The sequence below is a fragment of the Pelmatolapia mariae genome, linkage group LG2 (assembly GCF_036321145.2).
Source record: "Pelmatolapia mariae isolate MD_Pm_ZW linkage group LG2, Pm_UMD_F_2, whole genome shotgun sequence".
NCBI lineage: Eukaryota > Metazoa > Chordata > Actinopteri > Cichliformes > Cichlidae > Pelmatolapia > Pelmatolapia mariae.
In genome coordinates, this window is record NC_086228.1 from 22,119,106 (window position 1) to 22,137,219 (window position 18,114).

The window sequence follows — 18,114 nt, forward strand, 5'->3', positions numbered from 1 at the left end:
CACAGCACCTATTTCTTACCATGCCTCAAGACCTTTGCACAGTACTGTATGGCTCAAAAAAAGAGATGTTATTTTCTGTGGATTGATGGATAACAGTTATTGCAAAAAAAAAAAACGTGAGCAGACAATATAGAAAATGGGATTATAGAAGCCATCCCATTAAAAACAAACTTTAGCTTCTATTTAAGCTTATGAGGTGTAAATTGCTTTAATATAAAATATTCCATCTGTCCATCACATAATCAGCATCACACCGATAGCATCTGTTTAACTTAGACTCTCTTTCCAGCTTTAGTACCCAGTCTCACATAGTCATACGCTGAAATAGTTGGGATCTGGTCACCCTAAATATAATTAAACGTGTTTGAAAACCAGTGATTGAACATGACATAACCCACTGAAACAGTTATTTTAATCTGAAGAAATCTAACAGACTCATACAAACAACGGCATATCTGATCAATCATTGTCTGCCTCATATGTTGAGGCATTTTTCATCCACTTTTCAGTAAGCCTCATAGGGAGACTTAAGAAAAAAAAGTGTGTAGTAATGACATTGAATGTGGACTCTCATCGTATTGTGCTTTTAGTAAGGGTCATCAAAAACCTAACACAAAGTGGACTGCCATGTCAGATTATTTAAAATGCTTTGTGGTGCATGTACAAAAATGACCTTCAAAGAAAAAGCAAGAGAAACTTAAATGTGTTTACTTATACAAGTGGGCTGCCTTAGCAGCTTCATTATAGCCTATAACAACAAGAAGTGCTCCATTTTTGGCACATTTTGTGTGATTACAAACATAGCTATATAATTGGGCTACATGGCCTTGAAACTGTAAAACTTTGCTGATGCAGGATCACACATTTGCCACAGAAATTCCCCAAATTACCAGTTCCCTACTTTAAATGTTAGTCCCACTTTTGACACTGACAGAAGAAACAAGCATCAGTTTAATTTTTATCCTTTTTTCTCTCTCAAACATGTGGTACATTTAGAGCATTGTTAGGTGTGTTAGCATTTGCCTGGGATACTGGATGAACAAAAAGGAAGAAAAAAAAATAGTGACTTGATAACAAAGAGCATATTGATTCAAACCATGGACAAAGAAGAATCTAAGTTTGAAAATAAATACTTTTCCTCTCCATTTAAAAAAAAAGAGCAAACTGAACAATATCTGTGTGTCTTCTTTGTCCCAGCTCTCTCAGAGGCACTGACAAATATGGACAATATTCTCTTTTCAATAGGCATGCAGTCCACAGGATCACAAGACCCCTGACGAAAAACCCTGTGGAGCTATAGCCATTCAGTTGTCGGTCGCTGGGTTGAAGATGATAATGGATAACATCCACTGGAGCAGACGATTTAGAGACCGAACACTCAGAACGGCTTTCATCCTGACTGGACCACCTGCATCCACCTTTCTTTCATCTAAGCCACGTAGTTGTACTGGTTGGAGTTCTCCTTGTCACGCTCCATGTAGTCCCTGTCAATAAGAGACTCTATCCTCTTTTTCAAGTCAGCAGGCTGAGAGGAGAGGACAGAGAGGAGGCATGAGTTAGAACATGAAAAACATGCCAGCATTTCATATTTTGATGTGTGATATAGAAAAAAAAAAAGAAGAAGTGAAAAGGCAGATTCATGTTAGTCTTCCCGAAATTTATTATAAAATAAAAAATAAATTAAAACACCTTCTCCTTTTCCTCTAGACCTGTATAAAGGTGACCCTGTTATAGGTTGTTTTTGTTAGTTTTTTCCCCCTATTTGATACATGCTGTTACACTGGAGGATGCTGATATTAAACACTACCAAAGTTTAAAACCCTAACCCCCTAAGAACGTAACAGCAGTGTCTAACATTGTTCCCACACAGAGCTATGGAGACCATTATTTACATGTTTTAGGAGGATTAAAAACATGTGAGACAACTGGTCTCTTGACACTCTTTGTTTGTGGCATAGCTGCTTCTTTAAAAAAACAAAAACAAAAAACAAACAAAAAAAACAAACCATGGAAATCCCAGACTGTACAGTTCCTCTAGTGGTCACCTGAGGCTGGCACCCAAAGCAAGTCAATTCCTACAGAGTCCCATCTTAAAATGCCCAACTTTTCAGCATTAAAAACACATTTACAGCCTTGTAGATAAACAAATTTTTTTTTTCTCATGTAGAACTAATTATCAAATATTTGTGTCTGTGCGGCACACCCGTACTGCATACGGCTGCAGCTTATAGTTCTTACGAGAAGAAAAAAAAAGAAAAAAAAGAATAAAATTAAACAGTACAGTGGCCAAAAAACACCAAAGTTAAAGCTTTTAAATGCAAAACTTAAAACCAATGGGTGACCTCACAATCATGTGAAAAAGCGCATTTTTATAGGAATGGAGAGAGTCCCCTGAAAACTTTTTCACATGACTGTGGATCTTTTATCCTGTACGTGAAGAGCACACGTGTTAAAATACAAAGAACTTCTTTGCTGTGAAGTGAAACTTTCAATGCAGCCACTATCTCGGCTTCTCATTTTGGCTTCTTGATCTCTGACTATTTTTCCGCACTCCTTCCTCTTTGTGGTAAACACTGAAGTCACCCCCTATCATGTCCAAGCAAACTTTTAAACCGAATCAGCAATCCGTCACGCTGAAGCGTCATTGCTGTCTGGCCAAGTCCTAGTGGGTTTTTTTTGGTTAGATCTAGTTTAGCTGAAATTGTCGACTGTGGAAGAGCGGGGGTCTGTCCAGCAAATGAAAGAAACTTCCTTTACTGGAGGACTGAAAGTAGACGAAAAAGGAGAGGGACTGAAATGGTAAGTGAAAGTAGTGAATACCCAATACAATATTCACATGTAGGGAGCCCCACAGCCTGTAAGGTTTCAAAAGCTACATTCGCTTCTCATTATTTCTACTACTAGATCATGCATTAAACCCAGTGTAGTCCTTCTGTATGTTAAAAATACTGGCAACTACCAGTGCTATTTCAGCCTCCTAGTGGACACACCTATGATATCAACTTAAAATTAGCTTATTCTCAAGTTATTGCATTTACAAGATTTTCAGAAAACTAAACCTTCAGGTCGAGGTCACTGAGATTCAAATTCATCTGAGACTTGTAGTAGTTACACCTATGGTATCAATTTTAAAATCCTACGTCGCTTCGTTCTCAAGTTATTGCATTCACAAGATTTTCAGAAAACTTGACCTGAGGTCAAGGTCGTAGATACACTTATGGTGTCAATTTTAAGGCCCTACATTGCCTCATACTCGAGTTATGGCATTCCCCATCAGTTTTTATGACTGAGTGGTAAAAAGAAAAACAAACAAACAAGCAAAACAAAACAGAAAATCAGTCGTGATTATCACCTTGACGGGGAACTTCAGCTGACTGTACACTTCAGACATCAAAAGATTATGGGTCAGAGTCTTCCTCATCTTCATGATCCGCACAATGGCAGCATCGATCTGGTACTGACGATCCTGAAAGACTCTCTCTGTGGTGCTGGCTTGCTCCTCCACCTGAGTAAAAGAGGCAAGTTAAAAATAATTTTCCAATCCTTGAAAGATAATTTAGGCTGCAAAATACGGTAAGAGCAAACATACTGTTTCTTTCATCTGGATCTGGTTTATTTTGATCCTGAACAGCTTGTGTCTGAAGTCGTCATTGCAGGAAAACTTGTCCCCATCTTCCACATCTTTGCTTTTTGGGATTTTGGTGAGGACACGTGCTTTACCACATGCAAGTGACTGAAGAGTCCGTCGTAGCTCACTGTCCTCTGTGGAAAGGCCCAAAGATCAGTGTGGCTGGGAAAAAAAATAGAGGATCCCATTTCTTCATGAAAAAGTGCTTTAATGTGTTAATACAAACCTATTCCTGTTGCCACTTTGATCTCTTCCAGGGTGAACTCCTCTCCCTCATTAAACATCAGTAAGACAAGGGTTTGGAAAAGTGACACCTGCAGCTCCTTCTTGCCCTTTTGCAAGAAACATCAAGACGATTAGCATTAAACTTGGCTCACTGAGTGAGCAAAACACACAAGGTCATTCTTAGAAAAGAGTTCAAACCTCTTTAAATTCAGCTTTTAAGACACAGTGGCCTAACGTCGACTGCCACTGCAGCTTCCTGCCACTGTGTTTGCCCAGGTAGAAAGTCTTGAAGATCTCCTGCAGTCGCACCATCTGGACAAAGATAAGAGAGGTGTTACAAAGCGATGCTCGTTATATTGAAAAGTACAAAATCATGTTGGAAAACCCTCAGTATTTGCTCAGGACTAACCTCAGGTGGCAGGTGCACTTCCATAGGGACGTACGTTGGCCAGTAGCCCATAGTGAGGATATTCACTGTCAGCTCGATATTGCCGGGAATGTTTTGGCACTGCATATACTACAGAAATACAAAGACATGAGTTTTTATCTACCCACAAAGAAGTTTTAATCTCAGTAAACTGAAACTAGCAGGAAACTGAATCCATTAGCAGGATTTTAGACTGAAAACAGGCAGTGTTGGTGAGGGTCCACCCTTTCAGTTTTATTGTAATTACACAAGTCTGAAGACATAAAATCAAACTACAGTGTAATTATATGAAGAAACACTGAATTTTACAACACTGGATACTAATTTCACCAAACCCTCAATTTACAGAGCTATTTTAGTAACCAGGTATAACAGAGATACTTCTATTTTAAATGGCTCTATTTGTGTTTATCCCCCCCCCCCGGCTCTGTTTCCTTTATATATGTCAGATATTTTGCAATACTTTAATGTTAATACTTTCAGTTTTCATTAATCTTTATACATACAGGAGTTTTTGCCTTTTTCGTGTGTAGAGAGAAAAAAAATTAACCTAAGCTATGTTTGAGTAACTGTATCGTAACAGCAATTTAACACCAATGACTCTGTCACGCACAACAACAAAGTACAATGAAGCCATCATAGTTAGTGTGTTTTCATCCACTCTCACATCTGTCTAAAACAAAATTTATACAAACATCTTGTGTCTAGTTTCAAGCTGTGTGGCTCCCTACAAGTGAATGTACCAACAAATTAGAATAAAATCCAAGCATGTAATGCTAAAGAAGTTCCTGTTTCTATAAATAAAGTAATAAAAGCTGCAGCAGGAGAAGAATCTCATGTCAGACAAATGTACAGCTGGGGTCACATTATTCAGACACCGCAACTCCTCTTTGCCTCGTCAGTAAGGCATCTGTGTTTTTTATGAGTTTGTCATGTTAGTCCTTCTCGTGGTGCAAATACAGTCATCCAATTCTTGTAGTCATCAGCTGAATGATGACAGTTTTTGACATAAGCAACTACACTGCTGCTACTGTTAACAAAAGATAATATTGCTGCTATTTTTATACATGAATTCTCATACTAGTGTCTTTTTTCCCCTCTTTGCACTGTAATGCATACATCATATTTTTTGGAGTATAAGGCGCACTTAAAATACTTTAATTTTCTCAAAAAAATGACAGTATAATTCAGTGCGCCTTATGTATAAATTCTGCACCAATAGCAGGAAAAGTTTGTTGTCTGCATTTTTAATACGTCAGAGTTTATATGCGCATCCGTCCTGGCTGACTGTAGTTGATGGTTGTCTTTCTGACGCACCCACAAAACAAAACGTACGTTAAGCCAGCTGCCTACTGTCTCACACCCCTTCCATGAAACACGTTGTTTAACTGGAGGACTGGTGCAAACCACCAGACACTATTCTCAGACTGAATGTGCCCCAGGTTTTATGTTATGCTGACAGCTGAATTACATCTTTTTGATTTACCATGTCTATATTTCAAGCCCTCAGGGAAAGCAAAGGTAGGCTAACATTTTGGTTGCATTGTCGGCATTTTTTTCTTTTTGATAAAACTTCAATGAAAAGATTTGTCTTTTTTCACCATGTAATGCTTCAATATGTGTGAACAAAACCTTTTCCATAACGTCATATTTGCCTATTTACGTAGGCAAAGTGTTACCTGTTTGAACTGCACCATGATGTCCTTAGAAAGCTCCATGTCCTTGAACATCCCCTCCAACTTGCTGGTGAACGCTGCTCCACATTCTGAAAAACAAATGTTGTGAGCCAAAGTTCAATCAGTCACTGTCAGGATTCCATCATGTAGTGCCTGTGTGTACACGTGCTAAGAAATGGCACTAAGGTATGAAAACTGACCGTGTTTAAGCTTTGACAGCATTGATTTTTCAGCATCAACAGAAGCACTTTTTCCAACCAGCAACCTCTTAGCCAGGTCCTTTTTGTAAAACGCCTCGAAAACATCTTTTCCTGCAAGGGCATCAAAGTCTCACAATAAAGGCCGCACAAAGGACAAAGTACTGTACTTACACAAATGTGACAGTAAACATTACCATAGATGAATCTAAAGATAATCATGATCTTATCCAGCATCTTCTCCAGCTCTTCATCCGTGGCCTCTTTGTTTCCTGCCCTCAGCTTTGAATCCACATGTTTTGCTATAGAGAAATGTTGATTATTATCATGTTGGCAGAAATGTTGATTATTGTTATTTTTCCCCGCACTGTGTGGCAGTTATGAATGGGGAACATGCTTAGTTACAGACCTATGAGCTCTGCAGGTTTATTTGGCCTTTTGTTGATGAATGTTTCAAAAGCTTCCTTCATGGCATTAACAAATTTCTCATTCTTCATGAAACACACATCGATGATGTGATCCACTTTATCTTTAAAGTCCAGCAACTCCTGCACCATGGTTTTGTCTTTTTCCGGATTGATTACGATTGTGCTTCCAAAAGCCTGAATAAGTATTTTCAAGACATTAAAAACAATTAGAAAACAGTTCATTGATTCTGTCTTCTCTTCAGTCTTTCATTTAAAAGCTGCCATACCTTTATGTATTCTATCCAGTGCTGCAGGAGCACCTGAACACCACCACGCACTCGACTGAAGAGCTGATAGAGGAGAGACAGATCCTGAATTCTGTTCTCATCCAGCAGGTTGGTCAGTCCTGCAAGTTTCAAATAACAGTTAGAAGTCAATCAAGACTCAGTATGAGGTGCAGACAAGACAGTCACATATCAGGTACTTCCTGAACAGTAACTTATGCTTCACTAAGAGTAAAAAACTAGGACAGCAGGTTGACTTTAATTTCATTCCTACCGACTGGATTCATTGCAATCACTCTTAGACTGATTGCCAAAGGTTTACAAATAACTCCAGTCTAATTTTTCATGCAGATTGCAAACATGTTGCAATCAATATCAGTCAGTCTGCGCAGATGAGTGCAAATCGCTTGAGGTCCATCTCTTTGTAATAGAGGACTCGACTTAACTGGTTGCATTCTGATTATATTCCCACAATTCCACATCAAGGTTACTCGGCACCTATGTCATTTTGCATTTAAACTGCCATCCTGCAGTAACTACAGAACTATTTGTGAAGGAATTTTTATTTTAAATTTATGATGTTCTGGCTAAACTCTGAATGTAAGTAGTGAATATGATTTTCTTTGTATGTAGACAACAGCAGATTTGTTTTTTTCCCTCCTAACTTATCACAGTTCATCACTGTATTATCACAAGCAGATTGCATGTAATTGCTAACTTGACTCTATTCAGTTGCATACTGATAGTCCTGTTGCCATCTAGATGCACAAAAGTTGTTTTGAAGACACCGACTGATTGGTCAGAGTGCTCATAGACCTGGCACCCATTTTTGAAGCTACCATATCATCACAATCACTGCACACAGTTACAATAGGTCTCTTTTTCTATACAAAGCGGTGAAAGACAAAGAGACTTAAACAAAAAACTCTGGTTTTTGCATTTATAAAAATTACACTAAATATCTGCCTTAATGAGGACTTAAGATTTGCCTGCTTTTTTGTAAACCTTGTTGTTCATTGACTTTCATTCAAATTCTTCACAATGAACATTACTGTCTGTTACCTATGTAATTGATTTAAATTTGCCAAATATTGTGAGCTAAAAGGCTGTCTTTATATTCTGTCTTTAGATTCTGACACCCTTTTAGGACCTAGAACTGGTCCAAGTTTAAAAAGCTACTATTCATATAAACAACATAAAAACAAAAAGACTAATGCAACATTATATGCAACTAAAAATGTCTTAAATCAGACACACTAAAGAGAAAATCTTGTTATAAAAGTGCCACAATTTAAAATATGTTGTAACAATGACAAAAAGGTACATTTAATAAGCTAAACCCTCATTTGTTTTACAATAATTTATTATTATATAGTGAACGTTTATATCAAGTGTTTACCTTTTTGCAGAGTTGCCGTGAGATGTTCACCAAGCAGCTGCTTCTCCACAGTAGCGATGAGCGGTTTTCTGAGAGGAGGAAAAAGCTCAGGTTACGCATCAATCTCTGTCACCGTTTATTTGCTAAGTGGACGCTTCAGTCCGACACTCACTGTGTGCTCTGGTCTAGGTACGTGATTACTCTGTCAGCCTCCTCCTCCAAGCGCTTGTTAACATGATGGAGATATTCTGGTACCTAAAAAACACATTTACATTCACACCACAGCTTTTAATGCTTATTCTGTAATGCAGATGAAAACTACCCATCAAAAGATTACATAACAACATATAGAGTTTTTTTCTTGCATAGAGGATAATTTGGCACTCTTCCCAGAGAGGTTTGAGTCAAGGCCAAAGGGGAAAAAAACAAAAAATAAAAGAACAATAGACACTGCAGCAGTTTCATTAATCTACAGCAGCAAAATAGACACTTTTTGTTTGTTTATAAAATGGTCAGAAATAAGAAAATGTACATATTTCTTTCAAATAAGGCTCATAGGATCAGCTTTAGCTGTAAGCAGATTACATGCAGGGTCAAAGCCCCCACGGGGGCACTATAAACCAGGAAACAACAAATCAAATGGAACACTTACAGGCAGAAAAATGTATCAACTGAACGGGTATGAAAAGATTATAAAACGTCAAGAAATACAAAAGGAAAAACTCTACTTAAGTCAGAGATAAAAGATAAACCTGTGAGAAATACACTTTATGATTATAATTCACTTCTATCTGCATACATGTAGTTTCATTTTCCCTATAGTTTCTTCAAATTAAACTATAAGAATTGAGCATTTGCAAAACAAAGTCTCTACGCTTCACCTTTTGTAAAAAAAAACAAAACAAAAAAACAAAAACAAAAAGTCCACATAAACTAAGCTTCCAGTTGCAAAGTGAATGTTTTATATACGTTCTGGTTCAACCAGGCAAATGTTTTTTTGCTAAAAGCTTCACTCAAAACACGTTTACTGTGCCAGACCTGCTTTCCGCTTTACTAATGCTTAGTTCAGTGGCTACATCTGTGTTCCTCCTCTTCTATAATGAATTTCTTCATGTGGTTAAATGGTTGGCTTTTTGTAAAATTTCTAACAACATCAAAAAATATTGAATCCCTTCTGAGGCATTAGTTACTTATTTATTCCTTAGAAGAACCAAAAAGGCTTCAAATCCTCACATCTGACAAGACAAACCCAGAGAATGGCTGGATGTTCTGTTAGAAGTAATTAACAAGAATTCTAAGAACAGCTGCCAAGTATTTTTCATGGGTTACTAAACTAATGACTTTAACAATCGGTTTAGTCAGCTGATCAATGAATCGTGGATAACAGACGACAAAATAAAAAGAATGTGTTTTGAGTATGAGGTTATATAAATCACCTCTCGCTCCTGCATCAGCCTCTGTCCCTCTGCAGCGTACAGTCGATTAGTTTCCTCCAGAAAGCGTTGCTCAAAGGACTCTTGATAAATCTGCCAAGGAGGCCGACAGAACACAGGTTTCATTAAAAATATTTGTCAACAGGAAACACACACCCGTGTGCAGGTGAGCCATGCAAACAACACACTTTTGTTGTGGTACAAATAAACGGAAGAAATCCAAACAATCTGTGCCTTCAAACACACATTTACACACTCACTACTTAATATCTGGATTATTATTTGAAGAGTTGCCCTATTACCTGAAGGTCAGAGAGCATGCTCAGCAGGCTCCTCAGCAGACTGCGGTCTATCGCCTCTCCGTTTCGCTCCCTCTCAATGAGCCGCAGAATCCCGTCGATGGTTTTGCTCTGAACCTTCAGATCGCTGATGATGTAGAACCGGAACAGCTCCAGACCCATGTCCCTGAAGACCACAACAGCCCGTTCACCATATAATAAAACAGAAATCAGCCCGAGTACGAAGCTAAAACCACAACATGGCTGATCACTCACCAAATCGATGGCAGCATGGAATTCTGTAAAACGTAGGTGCGATCCAAAAACAGGAATATACTCCTAATCATGATCTGTGGAACAAAGATACACAATTAATCACGCTTTCAATGTTCAGATGACCTCCTCCAATCTTACATATGACGTTTAAAGGTCCTACAAAGCCTGCTGAGATTTCTCAGATGTTGCAGCTTCATTTGTTGATGGTTAAAAAGTTAAGAAATGGAACAGAAATCACTTTAAGACGGATAACAGATCGTTAGCTCTTTCAGTTTGGGGGATTTTAATTCCCTGAATATCCATGTGTTGTTTAGGATGTGAAGAAATCAGTCAGAAATCAGGATGTGCACATATTTCTATACTCATTGCCTTAGCTGTAAGCAGACTAATGTTGCTTTTGCACATAGTCTGTCCCCAGAGGCTCATTCTGAACCAGAGAACAGTAAATCAAATTGATAACTCATAGGCAGCAAGTTTAAGACACATATGAGACAACTTGGCTCAGGATAAATACTCGAATAAATGTATATATTGTTCAGTTAGTAACTCAACCTGCCGGGGAGATTGAATTTCAATCAATATAAAATCCTTCGAGCAATAAAATATGGTATTACAACCTTGGGCCAGTAAAACTAAAAAGTGGATCTGTGCAATCCTTTTTACTGTTGAGAGTAGTAAGAGTGCTGTAGAGGCAGTAAGAGTAATGTATTGTGGTATTAGTGTTAGTGGAAGGATTTGATAACCTGCAAATAGTAAATTTATGGATAACACATGGGTTAACTGCTGCTGACTACCCTAAATGTCAAAACTATCATTATGGGCTGGATGGTCTGTTGTGTGGTGGCATTATAAGAAAATTCTAATTTTTTACATTACATTTGTTTCTCTCTCTTCGCTGTCAAATACTCTGGTTAGCACAGATGCATCTGCTCCATACTGCTGTATGTAAATTGCCTACTATTATTGCAGTTTCATATGCTTGTTATGCTAGTTTTCAGGACCACACCCACTTCCTTCGATACCTGATCACTTTCACTTAAACAGCTTCTTTTTTATACAAGTGTGTGATTAAGAAACCGTTACTGTGCCAGCAAGCTGGATGCCCTGTAGCGATTCAACTTTAAACACTAGCGTAGGTAGCAGACTTAAGATATTCTATAGTAATGTTGTAAATTTCCATCTCCTCTAGCGTGTCTCACTCTGCTGGACTGGCTGCTTGCAGGCATTGCACAACTAACCTCATACAAAATCCAAGATAGTAATATTTGCAAAACAGTCCATTTACAGGGCCGGGGTGGGGGGGTGACTAATGACAGATGCATTTGAGTTGCACTACTTGGAATGTAAGAGCCAGAACACTTTGTCTATGTTTATAATCTTTCATTCACAAGCCCCCCGACCAACTCTATTATAAATCAGTTTTAAAAAATTGCTATGTTTAACAGTTTTTAAGTTTAACAGTATAAAACATACCATTTGTCTACAGTGATCTTGCCAGCACTTGTCAATTTTCTTCAGGAAAAGCACGCTGTCCAGGGCATCCGTGAGAACAAAGTTAAGGCAACAGTGGACACAAAATAACAACACCTTCTCTATGCGATTCAGCGAGCGAGACCATGAAAGGATATTCTCTGAACTGATCGATTTGTGCCTTGATGTGGTCTTCACACACGGCCCTCAGCTGTTTGTACAACTTGGCAGAGATCTTATGGAAGCAGAGGTTTTCCACAGCCTGAGGGGAGAAAACAGGGCTGTCGGAATAATGATAACGGCACATTTGCTGTTTGCAGATGGGGGAATTCAGCGGGTCTGTCCTGATACCTGGTAGAGCTCCTCTAGATTGTATTTGATTGACGTGCTGTTCTGTATGGCCTCCACCGCCTCCTTCAACTTCTGCCAGGTCTCCTGCGTGTAGTTCTCAGGCAATTTGGGCTTTTCTGTGAGAAAAACAAAAACAGAACTGTGTTACCAGTCTCACTCACACTCAGAGGACTGATTATGAGTAAGCATAATCAGTCTGTCTAAATGAAAGTGAATACGTCTGTGATAACTTTTTAGACTGAATGTAACTTATTTTTGGTAAGCTAAAATCCCAATTAACTAGAATTAAATACTAGAATTAATTAAATTCCAGAATTTTCATTGGTGAGAGAAAAATGCATTTACCAACCAAGAAAGATAAATTCATTTGTGAAATAAGTCGCAACCAAATTTGGGTTCCTCAACACAGATTTCCCTCTCTTGTTTCTGTGTCCTTCTGCATGTGGTCTCTCATGTACTGATTTATGTCCATGTACGCAAAATTACCATTTTTCCACTCTTGCTTTGGAGAATGATTCATTCTGCTCAGCTCAAGTCGTACACATGACAGATTTTTATGGATTATTTTTAATATACATTTAAAGAATGTTATCATTATGAACACAATCTGGTTTAGTTTTGGGCCAAAATACCGAGGTTGCCACGGTGATACGAACCCCACTTTGTAACATACACGTTGCTAAAATGAGGACTACCTCTTATTTAAATAAATGTTACAGTTCATGTTCATAAACACTAACAGACAGACTTTTTCACGTTTTGCTCTGAGACCACACTGTAATACTCCTTTTAAAATTTTCTCTTGATTCTCTCATTTCTGTCTTATAAATATATAAGACATCCCATGAGAGCACTTTAAAAAAAAACAACTAAAAAAAGAATTGTCCAAAACTTCTTTGCAATATACTTTTTTAAATGTTTGAGCAAGATTCTCACAGTTTAAACTTCTTAAATCTTTTTTTTTTTTAACTCTGTGGTTTGATTTGCTGTGCTTGTGTTTTTGTCTGGTCACCTTAAAGTCAAAGATGGTTTAAGTATTTATCACAGTATTAATCTGTTTTTTTCCACATATTACACCCGGTCCCAGTCTTCATTTACTCATCGTTGGCCATCTATAATAACTGTACCATACAAGCTAAAACCACAATATGAATTTTAGTGTATTAAAAAAATGCACCTCAGTTTTTCTCAGTTTACTGATACTCGGCCAAATATTGTATTATCAGGTCTGTGACACACATTTGCACCAACAAAATGTCAAACCTAAAGACTTCAGTTCAGGTATCTTTAAAGTGAAGATTTCTTTGTTCTCATGGAAGAAAAATGGGTTGGGGTGGGCAATCAATAACGCAGTTTAAGAGAGTAAATATGTTTACTAATATATATACAAATATATTCCATATGTACAAATGGGTAGTTTTTTAAAAAACTTTCCAGCAATGTATCTGATAACTTAGTCGCCTCAGCATCACTGTCTGTAATAAAAAACTGAATAAAATAAAAAAGAACAATATTTATTTATTTGATATTTGTCTTGGTTAAAACTTGCTGCCTTTGTTTCTACAGTTTGAATTATTTGTTTAACACGTGTAAGGTAGGATGCTACTCTAACACTGGTTACTTATTGGTGTCTTGTAATCCAGTTTGGGCTGAGCCTGAAGACTACAATAACAAAATACAATTAACTGATACTCTATGTGTGCTGCAGCCCAGATTTCAGGGTTTTTCCTGGCTTAGAAAAGACCATCAAGGTGTGACAACCAGAGCTATTACAGTGTTGTATTCTTTTTATTAATTTATTATTACTTTCCATTTTGAATTTTCATTTTGAATTTTTTTTAAGCTCGGTTAGCTTTTTATAATAATAATTATTATTACTATTATTTGAGAACGTTTAGTTTTAGTTAATTTTAGTTAATTTTCAGTGTTTGTTTTAGTCTGTTTTTAAAATATATATATGTTATTAGATTATTTGCCAGGGGTAAAATTCTACGAGTTCAGACCAAAACACTTGACTTACAGCTAAGTGGGCATCCCAGTCTCACTAAACAGCTGCATGTGTTGACCATATTAGCGAAGAGCAGATTTTTGTTTGTTTTTTTTAAGGACAAAATCTTGAATTAGTCAATTACACAGAAATTTAGAATGTAAACCCATATAATCGAATACACATAAGTATGGACAAGTATAGTAAGCTTGTCTCCGTGTCTAAAAAACATTGTTATTTTAGGGATCAATAAGCCACACTTCCAGGTTATCATTTCAAAATTTTGAATTGGGTTCTTTAAAATTCTCAACTTAGTTTCAGCCAGTAAGTCAAGATTTCGAGATAATAACTCCTAAGGTCAATTTAATGTTCACTTTTAGTTCAAACTATCCACACAAGCGGTTTGATGAAAGACTAATCGATATTTTAATGAAGACACTAATCATACATGACGGTACTGCACGCATAGGGAAAATATGGCCCGAGGACAAAAACTGCTCTGGGGGCCGACTCCTGATGTCTTTAAAGAATAATCAGACCCGGAGCTTCTGGAAAACAAAGTACAAAAAAGATTTATGTTCTTGGATTTCAAAACAACGACTGTGAGAAGTCAGTGCTGTTATTTCACTCGAGTTGAACAGACGGCACTCCACTGCAAACAACTGTTCTGTGATGAAAAGCAACACCTTCAACCTAATGGTAAATATATCAAAATACCAGAAGGCCGTACAGCCTTTAAGAGGACTGTTTTATTTCAAATCTAATACTTTACTTGAATCTATTAATAGAAACGCCACCAGTGGCCCAGATGGACTTGAGGCTGGCCTAACATAGTTTGTTTTACAGCCCATCGATGGCATTGAACCCTGCAATAATAGTCTGTCAATGTTTACCATTACTTTTTTCCCTGGCCATTTTATAAACAAACGTATTTTATGCTCAAATGAAACTTTAAAAAACAAAACAAAAAAACGGTTAAAGAACATGTTACACCTACAGTCATTAATATTTGCCGTTTGGTGGGATGTCCACATACCTAAGTCCTCTTTTTTTTGGTATGTAAGTGGAAATGGGCCTCTACTTAAACAAGTGATAATGTCCTCCAGTGTTCAACTTAACAGGCCAACAGATTAGACTGTTACTGCCCCACAAAGAGAAGCCAATTCAATTATTTTAGTGGAGTGGAGTACATGCTTTTCCTCTCTTTAGACTCACCCCTCCATGGTGCAGGTACTGCTGTTGGAAAGAGAGGATGGCTGCTGTCAGCTCGCAGCAATGTTTACCAGAAATCTGCCATATTTAAAGATCTGGCAGATTTAACTTTAGCTCCTGATTTTGGATAGGGGCAAGTGAAACCCATTTATAGGTTTAAACTATCCATACAGGTGGTTTGATTTAGCAAAATCAAAGGGACTTCTTAACTTATTTTTAGTTACCAAGATTACTAATCAAGGAAATACACATTTTTCCCAAGTTTGCCAAAGCCTGTGATATCTTTGTCCTATGTTATGGTACAATTTTTAAGCATTAAACTCTAAGATAGCTGTTTAAAATCAGCTCTGGTCTCTGTTATGTGTCGCCAGCTGGGACAATATCATTGTGATATAGCAGGGATTTGTAAGTTTAAAGTGTGTTTTTTTTTTCTCTTTCTTTTTTGGAGCTTGGACCCCATCATCCACCAGTGTCTACCTCTGAAGTTCTTGATGACTAGTTTCTTGGCAGCACCGGGTTTACTGTTGGAGAAGGTGGTGGATCCTGCAGTTTTCGTCAGTCCGTTTGCGTGGTGCCCCACGCCGCCGGGCAGGAACATGGCTTTGCTTTTGTTATTGGAGCACGAAGCAGCAGCAGCAGCAGCCTCCTCAGCCATTTTCACATCGAGTCCAATGAAATCCACTGAATCCTCAAACCTCAACTTCTTCTGAATGTGCAGCGGAGTGGGAGAGGAAGAGGAGGAGGAGGAGGAGGAGGAGGAATTCAGGGTCTTTGGAGGCGAAGAGGAGATCGTGTCACTAGTGTCTTCCCTCTCGGAGCCGTTTATTTTCCTCTTTTTCGTAGATGTGATGTTACCGCTGTCGGTTTTGACATCAGTAGCCGCGGGTCTAGCCTCCTGGGTTGGCGGTGGTGGGGGATTAGGGGAAGATAAACCTGTTGGAAACATGAAAAAACGGGAATACTAATTCTTAACAGTCAGTCTTCTGATCGGAAACTTCCAGGGTCGCCGGGAGGGGGAAAAAGCTCAGCGTCCGAGAGCTTTTATCTGCCTTAACGCGGAGAGGTTAAACCCAAATCCTCTATCCTGTATAAAACAGACAATAAATCACAAACTACAGAAGCTCCACTTGAACCTAGCCTCGTCGCTGTCTTGTTATTGCTGGCAGGAGACGAAAGATGGTTGGCTATTGCTTCCTCTTTTGCCTCGCTTGTCTAAGCGCGTCGCAAAGTCGTGCAGAGAGTGAGCGGTTTGAGGAAAGCGGCTGTTAAAGAAAAATATTTACAGGAGAAACGCAGAAACTACGAGAACACGCTCACATGGGAGGAAAACAGCCGTTGGCGAACACGGGAAAAATCCGCTCAGAAAAGCTAGTCCGTGACCCCACCGGAAGTACTTTGTACAAAAGTAGTTTTTGCACAAGCGTGTTTCTTTTTTTCTAAACCAACCCAAGCGCTGTGATCGTTTCGGCCACAAGATGGCGCCCAGACTCGACGTTTGACGTAAGTGTTCACGCAAATAAATAAAAAATAAATAAATAAATAAAATAAATAAATAAAAACTTTAAAAATCGATGAATTTTTTTTAGTTTTGACCCATGACAACTAATTTTCTTGTTTTTTTTGCCCTATATGTTTTGAATGGTCGACTACTTGTAATAAAGTTAATTTCAATTTTTTTAAAAACAAACAAAACAACAACAACAAGGACAAATAAGTTTCAAACTTCTGCTTCTTTGTTATCCGGTCTTTTTTGTCTTTATTTAGAAATGACATCAGTTCAAACGGCACCTTCTGTAATTCCCACACTGAGAGTGCAGTCAATCTTTTCTGGGAAAGTACCCATGAGTTTTGGCACGGGATTTGTATATTTATCTTGGATTGTATTACTTGCAGCTTTAACTTTGGCTTGAAAAGCTTACTTTGTAATATATCTCACAATATTTCTGGCAAGATTTTATATCTATAAATGTACAAATTTCCAGTTCATTCATTTTGGTTTTGGGTTTCTTTTTTTCTGTCTTCCCTGATTTTCTGTCCCCCTTATATTAACAAAGTTAAATATTTTAACTACAATGTTCTTTTTGCACTGTGGTGCGAATGTTAAAGTAATCAGAGTGAAGTATATATAAACTGAATTTTTATTTTAAAAAAAATATGTTGAAATGATCAGGGGATTTGAACCAGTAACTTTTGGCTATGAAATGATAGTACTAACCACTGCACCAGCAATACTTTTCAAATAGAATTTACTAAGTAAGACTTGACTGCATTCAAAATTGATATTGATTATAGATTTTACCGCTCAGAAACTCTAGATGTTCAAATAAACATCTGTGATACAATATTTTATTATTCAAGATGAAATTATGAAGAACACACCATTTATCATACAAGTATTTTTTTAATGAGGGAAAATTCCAATTCATGAAAGACTTTCAATATAATACCATCGCCATCTTAAAATTCAAACAACAAACATTACTTTATTAAATGATTATAATATGCTACAATATATGGTAGGTGACTGGCTTTTCTTTCATTTTAGCAACAGGTATTTCACAGAAAAGCACAGAAAAGAAGATCAGACACCAGCTAGGCAGGATAAGAAAGACAAACGCAACAACATTGTCATCCCCTATAGCCGGTGTATCAGAGAAACTCGGGAGAGTTTTCTCCAAGCACGACATCCCAGTTTACTTCAGACCCAGCAACACACTCAGACAGAAACTGGTTCATCCCAAAGACAAACTTCCTAAACACAAACTTAACAATGTAGTGTATGCTGTACAGTGTAGTGAGGAATGCCCAGACCTCTACATTGGAGAGACCAAACAGCCACTTCATAAACGCATGGCACAACATAGAAGAGCCACCTCCACAGGACA

General features: G+C 37.8%; 1 protein-coding gene across 1 annotated transcript; it reads right to left on the reverse strand.

The window, feature by feature from the left end:
• Nucleotides 1-202: 202 nt before the first annotated feature.
• On the reverse strand, nucleotides 203-16,633 carry cul4b (cullin 4B). The gene is made up of 20 exons (XM_063494533.1): nucleotides 15,707-16,633; nucleotides 12,031-12,146; nucleotides 11,838-11,941; nucleotides 11,683-11,752; nucleotides 10,210-10,283; nucleotides 9,958-10,120; nucleotides 9,659-9,748; nucleotides 8,395-8,477; nucleotides 8,244-8,311; nucleotides 6,848-6,966; nucleotides 6,563-6,755; nucleotides 6,351-6,455; nucleotides 6,157-6,267; nucleotides 5,960-6,045; nucleotides 4,263-4,370; nucleotides 4,052-4,165; nucleotides 3,855-3,960; nucleotides 3,590-3,762; nucleotides 3,353-3,505; nucleotides 203-1,525 (listed from the first exon to the last, which is right to left on the reverse strand). The coding sequence occupies exons 1-20, from the start codon at nucleotides 16,173-16,175 to the stop codon at nucleotides 1,430-1,432; spliced, it is 2,601 nt and encodes an 866-aa protein (XP_063350603.1). The 5' UTR covers nucleotides 16,176-16,633; the 3' UTR covers nucleotides 203-1,429.
• Between the last annotated feature and the right edge of the window lie 1,481 nt (nucleotides 16,634-18,114).

Coding starts and splice junctions, on each gene's coding strand:
- cul4b (XM_063494533.1), bottom strand. CDS start 16,175: ATGTTTCCAACAGGTTTATCTTCCCCTAATCCCCCACCACCGCCAACC. Junction 10,284..11,682: donor AAGATCACTGTAGACAAATG/GTATGTTTTATA, acceptor TTTGTTCCACAG/ATCATGATTAGGAGTATATT. Junction 6,967..8,243: donor CACGGCAACTCTGCAAAAAG/GTAAACACTTGA, acceptor TGAAACTTGCAG/GACTGACCAACCTGCTGGAT.